General features: G+C 36.0%; 2 protein-coding genes and 1 long non-coding RNA gene across 3 annotated transcripts in view; all 3 read right to left on the reverse strand.

Annotated features, from left to right (window-relative positions):
- Positions 1-11,388, reverse strand: part of LOC106104946 (cholinephosphotransferase 1) — a 17,059-nt gene extending 5,671 nt beyond the window's left edge. Inside the window, exons 1-7 of the mRNA XM_013285139.1 lie at positions 11,033-11,388; positions 9,521-9,761; positions 4,964-5,122; positions 4,039-4,164; positions 2,100-2,231; positions 751-909; positions 4-50 (exon numbers count right to left, since the gene is read on the reverse strand). Coding sequence (XP_013140593.1) covers positions 4-50; positions 751-909; positions 2,100-2,231; positions 4,039-4,164; positions 4,964-5,122; positions 9,521-9,761; positions 11,033-11,244 — 1,076 coding nt within the window. The 5' untranslated portion in view covers positions 11,245-11,388. The remainder of the gene's footprint in view (positions 1-3; positions 51-750; positions 910-2,099; positions 2,232-4,038; positions 4,165-4,963; positions 5,123-9,520; positions 9,762-11,032) is intronic.
- Positions 11,389-12,187: 799 nt separating this feature from the next.
- Positions 12,188-14,120, reverse strand: LOC106104977 (cytochrome P450 6B1). Its single transcript, XM_013285169.1, has 2 exons — positions 12,743-14,120; positions 12,188-12,438 (listed from the first exon to the last, which is right to left on the reverse strand). Exons 1-2 carry the CDS (start codon positions 14,073-14,075, stop codon positions 12,275-12,277), a joined length of 1,497 nt encoding a protein of 498 aa, XP_013140623.1. The 5' UTR covers positions 14,076-14,120; the 3' UTR covers positions 12,188-12,274.
- Positions 14,121-15,442: 1,322 nt separating this feature from the next.
- LOC106104978 lies at positions 15,443-16,572 on the reverse strand. Its single transcript, XR_001225710.1, has 2 exons — positions 16,482-16,572; positions 15,443-16,391 (listed from the first exon to the last, which is right to left on the reverse strand). It is a non-coding gene; the product is annotated as an uncharacterized LOC106104978 (long non-coding RNA).

Consider the following 16,572-nt stretch of genomic DNA (forward strand, 5'->3'; position numbering starts at 1 on the left):
AGCAGCGACCAGTCGTAATACTCCATCTCGCTCTTCGTCATGTGCGCCACCTGAGACAGCCGCATACCCTCCGATGTAACATGTCCTCGAAGTTCTAACACCACGTAGGACATTGTTTGGCTATTTTACTAATCGGTAAAGAAATCGAAGACGCATTGTTTCAGACTATCAGAAACACGTCATCTCAGTCACTCCCTTTTTGATCATGTCACATTTTACGCAAACCTTCCATCTCTTTCTAATTCTACCTCAACCGATGTACCACACTCATAAATAAGGTTATCCTTGTAACATGCGATTCATCCCTCCTCATAACATGCCCACAACAAAATTCGCTTCTGAATAATTGCTGTTTTTGACATCCGTGGTGTTAGAACATTGATATATCAATCTATACGTCAAATAAACAATGTGCAATAATTTAATTATAATATTGATAAGAGTGAGCAATGTACTTAGTAATGCAAGTTGAAAGCTCTCTTATCTAGGGACCTCTAACACGGGGGAATCTGACCCATGTTATGCTGGGTTTCTGCAGTTTCTTATTTCTTCATTACTTAACGTTTCGTTAGTGTTAAATGGACCTGTTAAATGGTTAAACGTTACTGGGAAACCGCCCATAAACACGGTCGCATTAGTGGAAAAGGAGACTTTGTATTCTTACTTTTTTAGAGATCAAATACATTCCAAACACATTCAGAAATAAAGTCAGAAACACAATAATTTACTATGTTACAAAAGTGTTCTTACCACAAGTCTGTTCGTGACTTTAGCGGCGACCATACCGAACGCCAGTATGTAGAGAGAAGGATGGTTCTCATACACGTGGGACTCGCTCTTCTGGAAGATGATGAAGGCCGGCACCACCACCAGCGAGAAGGGGATCACCGGAGACAGGATGCTGGTGCCCTGGGGACACCACTGGCTGTAACACGGACTCCACAAACACGAAGTTATCACACATAGAGTCGTTTCATGGTCAAACACTCTCATAGTAAAGAATTATCTATGCTTAGGCAGCCCTTAGTGGCCATTTACTCAGATTGACCTTTTACCTATGATCTTAATTAAAGAAAATATTACACTTCGATGTTTTGACTTTTTTAGATGTTTTAAAACCTCAAAGAAGTCTTGAAATTATAATTTGAGTCATTCTATTTTCGTTCAGTAATGGACTTTTAAATGTGTTTTTTTTCATTCACACAATATCATCAAGATATTTGCTATTATTGAAATGAAATATTCATAAAAACACTAAATACTATTCTACCTAAATTAAAAAATAGCAACAAATGCAACAAACCAAAGCGACAATGTTAGCAATAAAATGAAAAATTAATCAAAATACATAAAACATGCAAAAAACATCAAAAACATGCAACAAACACAATGCGCACGTGATTTCAAATAATAAAAAAAACATTTAAAATATGCCGAATTATTTTCCAATAACTTTTGTCTAGATGTTTACATATCAATAAAACATAATTTGTAACCACGTACGCGATGTCACTTTCCACTATTATAACATTTGTAAAAACATTCGTCTCTATCGTTTTTTGCAAAAGAACTGTGATAAGAATATGTTTTTATACATGTTTTGCTAATGGAAACTGACAATGAGGAACATAGCACAGACAAATAGCGGCATTCAGCGGCCACACGCAACATACGGCTAACAAATTAGTTGGCAAACTGAGAACGCGACCTCATCATACAAAACTCTTACCAGGTATCCTTACATTGATTTTAAATCTAAATGTATCGTGTAATATATTTTTAAATTCATCTTGTTTTATACTTCATCATGCTGAAAGGATTTCACTTAAGTCTCTACTGTAGTAGAGCACATTCGAACAAGAAATTAATATTTATAAGAAATGCACATTTTTATAGTAGTGCCGTGCTTTATATAGATTTAGTAACATATAAATCGTCGACAATACATGCGAGATTACATTTAACATAATACATTGCATTGTCATTCCCTCGTTTGAGCGATAGTATATGTTCCCGGAGCAAGCGCGGCGTGCGTATGACGTTACGTCACGTCACGCGGACAATGGGCACGGTGCACATCGTATAAAGCAAGCTCTTACTGCGACTGTGGAGCCGTTCTTCCCCACGCCGCCTCTCATTATGACCTTAACGTAGCCGAACACGAGAGATAAGGTCATTAACACGACCGCGTAGTTGGACACCAAGTTAATGCTGAGGTCGACGGTCGGGAGCTGCTGGTTGACGGTCAGTGTAACGGTGTCATGTCGGCGGCCGGCGGCAGCAACAGAAAAAGAGAAATAAAAAAACATGCCATTAATACTGAGGAACTCCTCAAGCGACGGCCTCCGATACGTGTGCTATCTTCACTCATCGGTTCGTTATCGTTAATCACCTACGCATAACCTCGAACGAAGCACCAATAATTTTACCAAAATAAAAAAGACCCGTTATAGACTAAACCTATAAGCAACCTATAGCTCGAGAGGTGATTTGCGATAGGCGAAAGAAAACGTGATAAACAATGAAGATACTAGTGTTACCAGACGCCTTGAAATGTGAGCGTGAGTCGAAAATGAAGCCTGAAGTACCGACTGCTGTCCCGGCGCACACTCCGCAAACACACAGAGTATTTACAGAACGAATCAAGAACGGGTTAACAGGTTGTTCAATTTTGTAAATACTCTGTGATTGTTGCAGTGTTCGTGGGGTGAGAGATGTCTTACAGCGACGGTGGAGCCGTTCTTGCCGCACCCCCTAACGCGGAATGTGGTGGCGAAGTTGACCAACAGCAGCAGCTGCGCGGCGTCCGACAGCACGCACGCCACCAGCGACGTCGGCCACTCCGCGCCTGCCAGCTGCCCTCACACAACATTAACTATGTCTTCGACCAATCACCACTCGCATCGTTTATATGTGATAACATATATTTTCTGTTTCTAGATCCAGGATAGGACATCGAATGAAGAATTTTTTTTAATGTTTGATGTGTGAATACGAATGTAGTTTTAGAAATGTATCATGTTTGTAAAAAATATTACACTTCTTGCTTATTAATTAGCACCAACAAGGACGCGGTAAGTACTGGACAACTTGAAGCGTAATGAGCCTAATTTCTCTACATTGACGAATTACTCTATACCATACACATTACAATTCAGAACAAAATTTATACAAATACTTCATATTCATAATAATTTTTAATACGAATTACATCGAATATTCTTAAACTTGTCCCTAAATATATTATACATACGTAAAAACGTTATTCTAGCAATAAATGTGAGATGAGCGAATGAATGAACGAAACCGGATGAGTGAAGACGCACGTGAGATGGTACACAACCACACAATGACATCGATAATATGAAAAACTAACGACTTAATTAATTAAAAATACTTTAGACCATGCTCAAAGTTAGAATATAATATAATAGGGACATTGACGTCGCATCAAAGACATATACTGTTTACCTTAAATTGAAAAAGAAAAAAAGCAAAACAAAACAGATAAACAATGTCTCTATTATATTACAATGGATTAAAATAAATAAATAACAATGAGCATAACCATAAAGCCATAAATTAGGACCGGACTAGACATGCTATTAAAAAAACCCACATGATGATTAATAAGCGAAACCAAAATACCTCAAAACAACCGAATGAAAATTAAAATTAACACTAAGTTACACCTCCAGTACGCACGACCTAATTAACAAGTAATACGCTCGATAAATCTATTTAAATATAAAGTTTTAGTAGTGATGGGGGTATGGGGGTAAAGTTTTATTACAAAGTGATACAATTTCATGTCTGATTATCGAAATTTTGAAAATATTTAACCACGATGCTTTCAAGCGATACATTTTGATCATAAACCTTGATCATAGTTAACAAATGACACAAACATAACCCAAAAATTTTGAAAAAATGCCAAAAATCCCCCACCCTACACCTACCGTTAACGCGTACAACAAATAAGTATACCAATAGCATTGTAAACCCCCAAACCCCCAATATAAATATGTTGTCGCTCACTGCAACCGTGGAGCCGTTCTTGCCGACGCCTCCGGCCAGTATGGCCGTGGCCAAGCTGCCCAGGGTGAGCGCCGTGCCCAGCACAGCCACGCCGGCCAGCGAGTACCGCATTTCCAGCCCGCCCACCTACGCCGCACACGGCACACGTCACCCACGGCCCATAACACCCCACCATAGGCAGTTTATACAAAAATACGTAAGGAAGAATTACATATAAATTATCGTGGAGCGTTGTAACTCCTTGGCTGGCCGTCTTCAACGTTCAGTCGGCGGATGCATCTTAGTGCGAATCGAAACTTTTTTTGCCATATTTTGACTGCGGACAATATTTCAGCTAACGGAATGTTAATAGAGGTAGTAATTAATTCCCGCTAGTTCATGTTGTATTTGCTTTCACTCTACGCTATAAATATAATTTAAAATGTTACAGTTACAAGAGTCGTGCTCGCCCATGTATGAATAAAATTAGTGTAGTCGGTGCGAGTACATAGTTTCCCAGGTTAGTTGGAAATGGTACGTCATTGGATTAATATTGTTATTAGAATCCAAGAGCAATTAATTAGATATCCACATTTATATGAAAAATTAACAATTAACAATTGATATAGTGCTAAGATACACATGTTTTTATCATATGTTACTTATCTGATCTAAACGTTTAACCTTAAAAATGTACATTTTAAAATTATCTAACACAGTGTCACCTCTAACTTAATTACGGTAGCGTCATGTGGGAATTTTTAAAAATAAATGCCTTTCGCTTATAATGATACATGTGAATATTTCGATGATCGGATGATGGTTTCAAATTAACATGAAGCTCCTAAACTGATAAAAAATTAAATCAAAACATAACTTTGGATGTGGCAAAGGGACCCCACCATCCGACCATGTGTGAGAACAAGATGCGGGTGGAGCACATTACCTTGGTGGCCCAGAAGTCAGGGCCGAGGGTGGCGGAGATGAGCTGTATGGCCATGATGGCATATTGTGCCTCTGTGACGTCGACGCGCCCCATCTTCAGCGTGCCTGTCACATACGCCTGCCAGTGCGCGCAGTAGAACAGAGTCATTGCACAGAAACACTGCAAAATGAATAAAACAACTCCAAAATATAAATATGTAAGGTTTAATAGCCTGTCTCCCTGAGCCTGGTTTAGTAAAAAAAAATAAAAATAATTCTTCAAGTCTTTCAATAAACTATCTTGCATTATTTGGAAACTTAATTTACAATAGTTAGTACAATTTAATAAAACTATCTAAATTCGCCTTTGTCGAAACGAAAACTTCAAAAAACACAATCCATCAAAGTAGGGCGGCGAAAATATGTTGGTTACTAATGTTGCCTAAAAAGTAAAAGTTATCTCAAAAGAAAGTGAAATTCTTTAGAAAGTAACAAATCTTTGTTAGATTGTAAACGTTTTCAGATAGTCTTATTACATATTTTTTAAACATATCTATATATCTAAAAGTGATCTAAACCAAATCTAGAAAATAATTTTCGACTGGATAACTACTGCGGTCACTGAATAATCCTAATAAGAACATTATAATTATCAGCAGGGTTTTTTGAAGTAATAATCTACGTAATTTAAAATATCTATTTAAGGTTAATATTGGATTGGCTTCGGATGCTCACATAAGAGAGCAGTCTACAGTCGGCGACTTGGCAAGCTCTCGTGCGACGGCGCGGCGCAGTTGCCAACTGCCGGCTATTGTTACTATACACTCATCGCCATACAAGTTACAAATCTTACTTATCTTATTTTACTTCTTACTATCTCACCAATATTAAAAATGCGAAAGTTTCCATGGATGGATGGATGTTTGATTGTTAGAGTTTGTAGGCGGCTGAACGGATCTCGGAGAAAATTTGGCATAGAAGTAGAGGATAGTCTGGAATAACACAGACTACTCACTTTTGTTTTTTTTTAATTCCACGCGGAGGGAGTCGCGGCCAAAAGCTAGTATTCCCTAAACAAGACTACACAATAACGGCTGAACCATTTAGATTGATTATTAAATCAATCTTTAAAATCGATTCGAAGTTTATTTTCATAACATAGAAAATAAAAAGCCTTATCTATCTCTTAAAAGGCGTGTTTTTAAATATATTTTTTAGTTAAAATCTACTTTGGTAAGTAATGTGAAATCTAGTAAAAATAATTGCATATTTTAGCATCAGTTTTAATCGTCGTAATTGGTTTATAGCGAAACGGACATTAATTATGTGAAAACTTTAAATGAATATGCAATATCTATTAATTGCGATATTATCAGCGTTTATTAAAGTGAAAAGCACCGCACCTGTATTTTAACGGATGGCACATAAATAAACAAGTGCATAATACACTCTATGATTCTTAATGTAGACTTTTATTGCTGCTAATCGATCACATATCTACTGTAATATAATTAAAAAATAGACATTTTACAGGTATTTCAGAAGTGGAGACACATCTTTACGGCGTCTGTTAAAAGCATCATCTCGTTATCAAAACAATGCATTGTTTCCATATTCCAAATGTTGCGTAACGGAGGCTCATGTCGGCCGCGACATTCACCTCGCCTTGGCTGTGGCTGTCGTCACACCTCGTATGTCATGTCAATGCAACGGGTCGACGACATCTTATGAACAAAACTTGTTTGAATCGGACATCCTATTTGTCCGAAATATAATATTATTTTTAAATGCGGTGTTTTTTATGTTCCTAATAGCTTGAATTGATTAACTTTTACATGTAGAGTTTAGTAAATGTTAGAGTGGCAAACATAATTTTTTTTCGCTAGAGCGAGCCGTGTAAAAAAGTTAGGACTGTGAGCATAGCACCGCCATCTCACAGTCATAATTATTGTAATAAAGCTGGTCGAGAGAGAAAGAAAGGTTGCATTTAACCAGCAATGCAGTAAAATGAAAAATGGAGTATACGGTCGATCAAGACACCGGAGATTCCACAAAAAGAAAAATCACGAACTAAATTAAATTCAATATAAACACAATATATTCAGGTCTCAAGAAAACACAGAGATTGTAGATTTGGGCATTCATCCAAAACGTCAGATATATTAAATGTGGTCAAGACGTCAGTCTGTAGTCGCCGAAGCGACGCGACCTAGGCCGTGGGGTCGTGGCCGTAACATTGACCTCCAAACTTGGTGCTGCGGTCGACAACGATAGAACCACACTATACCTCCTACATTGGAACGAACTAACTAGACTTTAATATAATCATTCATTAATGAAACATATGCAAAATACAAGTCAATATAACAGTCACAAATATCTATTTTTACACTAATAGTAAATTATTCAAGGACAAGACTGCGATTGGAAGGTGGGGATTAAGGAAGGGGGGACGAGGTTAGTTTTAGCGTTATACCGCAAATTAAATAATCAAACATCCCGCAATGTCATGTAAAAATATATCATCAACATATAAGTTCGGCTGCTTTCAGCTAAGATATATGTTTTAAATAACGTCTACTAAAAGAGAATTCATTAACTACAGTGTCGCAATAATGATGAAATTACGAATCCAACAATTAGAGAACAATTAATACAGGAAAACATTACCGGCGTATTTTTCGGCGTACATTTTCAATTTCCTTTCGTCACAGGAAACAGAAGTCGAATAACATTAAATTGATAAACAATCAGTTTGCAAAAGTAATTTACATATTTAGTTAAATTTACATGTATATTATTCTTCAAGGCTATAGTTAAACGGATATTTTTGATATCGCGATATATTTCCGGAGGTTTGTTAATGATAAGTTCGCTTAAACGAGAAAACATGTCAGGGATTACTTGCTAAAATATATCCAAAGCGGGAGATATTTGGAGGAATGAATATCGCTAGATTAAAATAAATTCTATAAAATCTCTCTGAGACTGAAGAGATCAGACACGTGCGGATGTAACCGTGATGTTTATTGACACACCGCATTGTAATGCTAACTCATTTTGAATATATTTATTCGCTATTTACGATAGTATAGTTATCACATACGATAGTATTGCGTAATCAATCGTCACGCGGAAGTCCCGTCTTTCAGCTGTTATAAGTAGTTTAAATGTGCTAAAAGATTTATCATATAATTTTATTGTGTGACATAACACAGTTTTTTAGCTAAATATTATCGTATTTTATTAATTACATTTTATACTCATTAACTGTTTTTTCATGTAAAAATAAAAATGCTCTACACACCTCTCCTTATACCTATATTACGCGATAAAGATTGTCAAGAAAATACGCGTGTAAAATGGATTATGCGTGTAATATCGAGTTATAAACGCAAGAGCTGTTGTAACCGGAATGTAATTAGCAATTTTGTAATATATTGGCAACAAAACACATGCAATTTATTTAAATTAGCTAACATTTAAATAGATCAATAACATAAACATCCTGTCCTGAGCTGATTCACACCAGAGTTCATTCACCGACATTTGCGACGCGACCCGACACAACAAGCGATTGCGTTAAGTGAATTTAGTTGGAATTTAGTTGAGGAAACTGTAACGGTCGGTGCAATCTAGTTCGCAATGCGAAACTAATCCCGTTTAGCGCTCTAAATGGAGTTAAAACTTTATTCGCCACTTCACAAGTCAACGCAATCATTAATAATGCTTGCGTCACTTGGAAGCGCGGCATCACAAACATAGGTCAGTAAAAGAACTATGTAGATGACTTTCTTTTGAAATTTTTAGACAGTTTATAAGCTAAATGATAATTTTTGGATACTCAATAGTTAAAAGCAAATTAATTTCATGAAAATCTATATAACTTTAAAATACATTATTAGCTTGTAGCTTTCTCTTTGAACTCACTGCCATTTATTTAAATATTTTATGTTCATTATACTACATAAATTATAACACGGCTAAACTCACGTGATAACATTCGGTGTAGGCACCGACAGTTCGAACGAACACCCCCAACGGGTTCGAAACTGTCCGTGCCTACACCGAATGTTATCACGTGAGTTTAGCCATTTTATGTTCAACGCAATACTTACAATGTGTTGAAACTTGTACAAATAGATTTAAATCCACCCAAGTTTAAACAGATGGCAGACTGAATTTATAGATTCAAACTAATTCTGAAGGTAGGAGAGAAATGTAGCTAAATAAATGTGCACATTGACTAGTTAATGGAATAAAACATATATCATAGTAGACATTAACAATTAGAACATAGTAAGTCAATATTTATTGTAATAGAAACCAAGAGTTATAACTAAGGTAAAGTAATAGTTATATGATTATTTCCATAAGTTCTTGAACACATTCTTAAGTATTTTAAACAACATGGTAATTACCAAACTTTAATACATCAACTTCTCCTCGTCGTTACAGTGGAATTGTCATATCTTAATTCACTCCTTCATTAATTATAATCTAATGATTACTTAGACTAGACTCCATTACTTAAAGATCATAGTCATACAGAATCTAAACCTGTTAATATATTACTAACCTGGAAGAACATCCATGTCGGATACTCGCCGAGTTTAACAGCGATGCAAGCACCAAGCGCTATGAATACTGTTGAAATACTATCACAGCCGTGGTCGAAGAGTTCCCCAAGCGGTGACTGGCTGCCGGTGCGGCGAGCCTGCTTGCCGTCAATAGCATCCAGACTCTGGTACACAAACACTCCCAGAGCACACGCTGCGCACGCCCACCGCGGGACATCCTGACGGGCGTCCGGACTGTACCTGATAAACATAATGAAATCTCATCTCCTTGTCTTTATTCCACTTTAAGTATGTACACCAATTATTCATTTATCACTTAGTTATCATTTTACTATTTATACATGTTACTTTCTAATCTTACTAATATTATAAATGCAAAAGTTTAGATGGATGGATGGATAGATGGATGTTGGTTAGAGTTAGTAGCCTAAATGGCTAAACGGATTTCGATGAAATTAGGCATATGTGTAGAGGATACTCTGGAAGAATGCATAGGCTACTCACATTTGTTTTTTTTAATTCCGCGCGGATGGAGTCGCGAGCGAAAGCTAGTAATACATAAAGCTGTGCCTTTCAAATTCAAATCTGGTTTCAATATTTTTTTCTTTATGTTTGTTCAAAGTAACCTCATAATTGGTTGGACTGATTGTGATGAAACTATTACTGGATTTTAGCCAGCCAGCATTTTAAGGTGTTAAAAATTTAGTAATTAGTATAGCCTATATTACTCAGTGATAATTTGGCATCCTATAGGGAAAAGGATATTTAAGATCGTTGAACTAGTTTATAAGTTCAGTTTTAAAAATAAAAATCTCTCTTCTATTGGTATAGATGTGTCTTATATGGAATGTGACATTTCTTTGTTTACAATATTCTGACATTCACTTGAATGTTTGTTATTCATTTTTTTGTTACAATGAAAAAATTTTACTTTAAATGTGGTCACAGGAACACTAATTAACAGGTTTTTCCACAATTTTTTATCATTAATTAGTCTATTGTATATGACTATAATGGTTTTTCAATGAAAACCCACAAAAAAAACATTTACACAACATAAAAGATATTATTCAGTTCTGCCCACTGTCAGTATTACTAAAACGTAACTAAAGTAAAATACATTATTGGAGCAGATAATAAATTAAAGGTATATTTAATAACTAAAATTTTAATTATTATCTAACATAATTATTGTTAAAATCTCTGATAATTGAATTAACAGGTATGAAGTGGAGTGATCATGATAAGTGATAATTTTACTACAAATATCTTATCGGAATGGCGCGGCCTGGGATACGACCAATAGAACTTGCGTATTTCGATGTGACAATGACAATCTAAACACGATGTTAAATGACGACATAAACATACCAATATCGTCCCTAATTAAAACTAGTTTTACAATCTAGGCTAAAAGAAAGTAACGGGCTCTTGCGAAGCAAAAACGAAAGTCGTTCCGCTTGTTCTCCCGTGACATAAATCATTTAATTGCAAGGCATAAAGATACTTACCAAACTAAAATTAATGTTGTCACTACATTTATAATTAGACCTAAAATTGTAATGAGATTCGGAGCGAGCCATAGCGGCGTTTTAGACACCAGCCAGCACCACCAAGGTTGAAGCCATGCGTCCAATATACTAGCACTGGTACACGAATATTTATGTTCACTTAATCTTTTTAACTGTGCAGCGTTTAAAATCCTTTCCTTGTAGAACTGCATTTTATTGCACTGTCACGACATTTAACGAAAACTTATGTACTCATGAAACAAATTACTTGAATCACTATATTTGCCAAATTACCAAAACGAAAATTCGCACAACCATCAACCACATCTGATCTGACACTGACATCTGCCACAGACACATTATCTTTGACATTATCAATCAGATCTTTTCCCACGTCAAAGAGTAGGTATGAATACGTATCTCTACTCTATACATGCTCTATACCATAATCAATTATTTTAATGTAGTGTCGCCACTGTCGCTTTGGTGTTGCTTGTGAATTATTAAATTATGGCAGATCGATCGCTAGCGACCTCTTTTAGTGTAATTTTCTAACTTCATATAATGGGGCCTATAAAGGGCATGTAGATTTTTAGAATCAGGCTACACTATTTTACTTAGCCACATCTAAAACGATGTTATTAGTGTATCATGCACGTAATTTCGGTACTATAAAGTTTTTAAAAATCCCTGTTTCCAACAGCAACCAATAGATGGCGTTGTTTTGTGTCGATTAGACTCCGTCGGGTTTTTATTTTTAAGCTTACATCTTTAATTCCGTGTTTTTAATTCGCTGTACTTCAGATTATCAGTCAGTAAAGTAATATAACAATAAAAAAATAGATAACATATGTTTGCATGCAAAGATTATGTGAAACAATAAACGTGAGCATTCATTGCGGAACATATAATGTGTGTTTTTCATACATTGCCTACTAGGAAATATATACATGTAGGATACGTGTGTCTGAACCTTTAAACATTACTTTAAAAGTTATTTGCCTAAACAACTTCGGATTTGTACAATTTGTAATGTGTACAATTCCTAGATATCCATACATCAAACAACATCCTGTAACAAATACACAAGAGGTCATAATTCTGTACTAGGATATCCTGGATTAAGTTGTCAGGGTGTAAAAATAAAAATGAATATTTGTTTGAGCTTAATTCGAATGTATTTAACAGAATTTATTTATTTTATCAGAACCATAATCTTTCACCGTACGTAATACATTAAGCTTATCTGGGCACCATATTGACATAAATACCACCCTTAGGAAGGGCAAAAAGACGCATAGGATCGTAATTGAACTTCTCAGGGGTCTTCTTCGACGGCTCCACGCGGTATTTCGATAAAACCTTCACGATGCAGACTTCAGACTGCCATTTGGCGAACCGCATTCCTGCAATTTATAAGTGTCATTAAGTAAAACAAACGGTTCTATCTACTTCCTATGATAATAAGACATAGAATAATAACAATACAAAATGAAATTAATAAGGGTCGCAGAGGAAGAGAAATTTGAAGAAATTCCTATTGGTCTGTGAAGCGGTTACTTCGCACTTTTCTGGAATTTAAGTGGCCGCTAGTTAGTTTGTCACCTTTTGTGAACAGAAGTGATCAACCACAATTTATAAAAATCAGTTTTCATAGAGTCAATTCAATAAACAGTTATAAAAGGGGAAATCACTCGCAAATGTACATACCTAAACAATTCCTGGGACCAGCACTAAATGGTAAATAAGCGCAGGGGTGCCTATTTTTTATATTTTCCGGATCGAAACGTTCAGGATCAAACTTTTCAGGATTCGGATAATATTTAGGGTCGTTCTGAATGCCCCATGTGGATACAATAATCGTTTGGCCTTTCTTGATAGTGATATCGGTGCCGGGGAACACGTAGTCAGTTTTAGCGTTGCGCTGCGTGAAGTCTGCGACCGGGTATTTTCTTAATGTCTCATCAAATACCTTGCTCAAGTATGTCATCTCTTTCAAGCACTCATAAGTTATGTTGCCGTTATGACGGGAGAGAACTTCGTCTATTTCAGCAACGAGTTTGTCTTGCACATCAGGATTCTTCGCTAGTTCATAAAACAAGTAGGTCATTGTGGTAGCGCTGGTCTCGTATCCAGCCATGTAGAAGATAAATATCTGCGCGGCGATCACCCCGTCGGTCAGTTCGAGAAGTTTAACTTCGTCGGATTCGAACTTTCTCGCTGTCTCTAATGTTTTCTTTTCTCTCAATTCCAAAATTAAGTCGAACATATCCCTTTGACTTGATGGAGTTCCTCCCCTCATTTGAAGTACGTTTTTAGTGAGCTTATCGAAAAATGTACTAACAACCTTTGGGAAGAGGGAACCGTTAAGCTTTTTCAATATTCCCGGGTACATCATATCGAGCTCGGTGCTGTAATTTACGGTGAATATATGTTTGTCCAATTCTTCAAATGTTTTCAACATTTCTTCATCTAAATTGAGACCGAACACACAGGCTGCGATGTTAGTTATTGTGAATCTCTGCACTAGGTTGTGAATAGATTGTTCAGGTTGTGTTCGACTTACTTCATCGATGTATTTAACGAGCCCCTCGCCAGCTCGTGACATCAGAGGTAACATGTTCTTGAGCTTCCCAGAAGTGAAGAGCGGAGTGAATCGATTCCTTAACGACCTCCATCTATCGCCGTCCGCGTGGAAGATGTTAGCTCCGAGACCGTCGATACTGAATTCTACTCCTCTGTCGGCAAAGGATTCGAAGTCTTTGATGAGTACACTCTTTATTATATCCAAGTCGCGTAGCAATATCGATGGCGTTGTCATTCTGTAAATTCCGACAACCTTTTCGTTGGGATATGCATCGTAAATACTTTTGTAGACCATCACTTGAGGCTTTCGTCGAAGGACGGAGTCTTTGATGTTGCCAAATAATGGTACTGGGTTGGGTCCAGCCACATTTCTCTTCTTCCAATAATTGAAGGTCCTGGTAAAGTAGTAATGTAATGCGGCGATCAGCACCGTAACAATAGCTATGAGATACGCCATGTTGTACACGTCACTGCACGAGATCACCGAATGTGTGAGACTCCGCGACCGCAGACATATATACATCAATAATGCTTATCATGTTTGACAAGCACAACAAACTTAATTATGTTAGTGATTATGAATAAACAAAAATATTATGATTGTTAATCCTGATTATTAAATAAAAATCTCATTGTTAGATAACAGTTTTAACTATCTATATGTATTTTTAAATGTTTATCTTTTAAGAAATGATTATTTTTATATTGTTTAATTTACAAACGTTGTGTTGTATTTGATCTACACTTAGGTCTTTATTTATAACACTATTCGTTACTTGTTACGCATAATGTTATAAAAAATAACTTCTTACTAAAAATAACTCCAGAGAGGTACAGCTTAAATTTGCCCTTAAATCGTACACTTTTTTCACACAAGTATCAAACAAATCAAATCATCGTTCATTGTGAGTGCAGCAAACATTCTTAATCCAAGTTACTGGCGTCAGTGTGGACCTTCAAGTGTATGTGGTACAAGCTTAACCGAGCGAATTTTCTACTAAAATATTGCCTTATCTTTTCTATGCTATTCTTAGACAATATATTAAACCACAGACGGAGTCGGGGCTATGCGCTAGTTTATACAATAAAGATAGATATTAAAAATACAGTCATGGTGTCGATTTTATTTTAAAACTGCAAGTTATAATAACATGTATTTATTTAAATTAGTAAACCGCGCATGACGAACAATAAATAAATTAATTCCGAGTCTTGATGACTTGCTTGTTTTTATCATAAGTACCTAATTTATATTTTTTTATCCTAGCTGTTACAATCTCGGCAGCACTTGAAGATAATCATTACGCAATATTTATTATACAAAAAACTGAACCATATCTATACTAATTGTATAAAGATAAAAAAAATATTTGCTTGTTTGTATTTAATAGGCTCTGGTTTTTTTTTTAAAGTTTTCAAGTACTTTTTACCAATATTGTAAATGCGAAAGTTTAGATGGATGTATATGTTTATTAGTGCGCTGAAATATGTCACAGATGTAGAAAGTAATTGGTAAGAGAAGAAAGGATGAGTTTTTTTTTTATAATATAAGGTAGCAAACGAGCAAGTGGCCACCTGAATCCACCAAAATGGAAAGCGACCGCTGTCCATAAACATCCGCAATTGCAGATGCGTTGCCTACTCTTTATTGACGGAGGAGGAGACGCACAGAAAGAGGACATTTCCCCTTCCTTCACGTCTCCTCCACCGACAAATCCATTTTTCCTTTCATCCTTTCCTCTTACGAAAAGGGTGGAAAGGAAAAGGGACTAAAATTAGGTGCGTGGACGATGTCTCGGACGACAGCTAGTGAAATAAAACATGTTTTGTTTCAACAATAATTATATTTTAATTACATAGTTAATAGTCTTTACGATAGACAGATAATTAAAAATAACAAAATATTCGTACAAACTTTTAAGTCTTGATATTGTAGTTTCTTAACATAAAATGATTTACACGATACAACATAATAATATTAGCCTTATTTTTTAAAGATGTTAGGTTTGTACATAGTCCAATTACTGAGTATTTTTACATACAATAAGTACCGATATATGAACATCTAAATGAATAAATCCTACAACAAAGAGAGTAATAATTTATTTCAATTGTGCGTATCATCAATTTGTTTAATATACGTAAAGGTTTCGATATCACTTTTAACAATATTCATTGTAATTATTATAAATTGAACAATATCAAGTTCTGTATTCATAGGTCTATCAGTTTATCGTCTTTAGTTACAGAAAAGAAAAAATATATAAACACATTATATATATCGATGATACATAATATAATACATAAGTACTTTTCAATTCCTTTACATACAATACACAAACGTACATACATGTTACCTAATGATAAAAGTAATTGAAGTCTACAAGAACAACTTAGAAATGGAAAAGATATTAACTTTGGAGTTTGACTTTAAATAACAATTAAATATTTCTCTCTTTTCTATCAAATAAAAATATTCTGTCCAGCTTTTTTGACTTCTAATTGTTTGACTTCACTTTCTTTACCTAATCTTTGACTGCTGTTTGTTGCCTAATATTTGATAGTCCTACTTTTGCTACCTACTCTTTGACTGTCCCTTTCTGGACTCTATTCGCTTCTGTAGCGTAGTGAGCAGAGCGCCCAGCACGTTGTGTCCTGGCAGCCGCTTGCCGAACAGAAGTCGCTTCACCGAGTCGTCGTACGTCAGCAGGGCTACCATGTTCTGCAGCAAGAAGCCTTGGCAGTACTCCAGCAGCTGCGTAGCCCCATATACCTGGGAAACGAATGTAGATATCGTTTTAGTGGCAGTGTTCTGTACCTATTTCATTATGGTGGAGGGGTGGATAGAGTCTGAGAGCTGTACCTTAGCATGTATATAGACGGAAACGAGGTTGTGCAGATCAAGGGCGGCGGCGGCGCGCGCCTCGCAGTGGCGCTGCAGCGGCAGCAACTGG

This window comes from Papilio polytes, unplaced genomic scaffold (genome assembly GCF_000836215.1).
Source record: "Papilio polytes unplaced genomic scaffold, Ppol_1.0 DF823288.1, whole genome shotgun sequence".
Lineage (NCBI taxonomy): Eukaryota > Metazoa > Arthropoda > Insecta > Lepidoptera > Papilionidae > Papilio > Papilio polytes.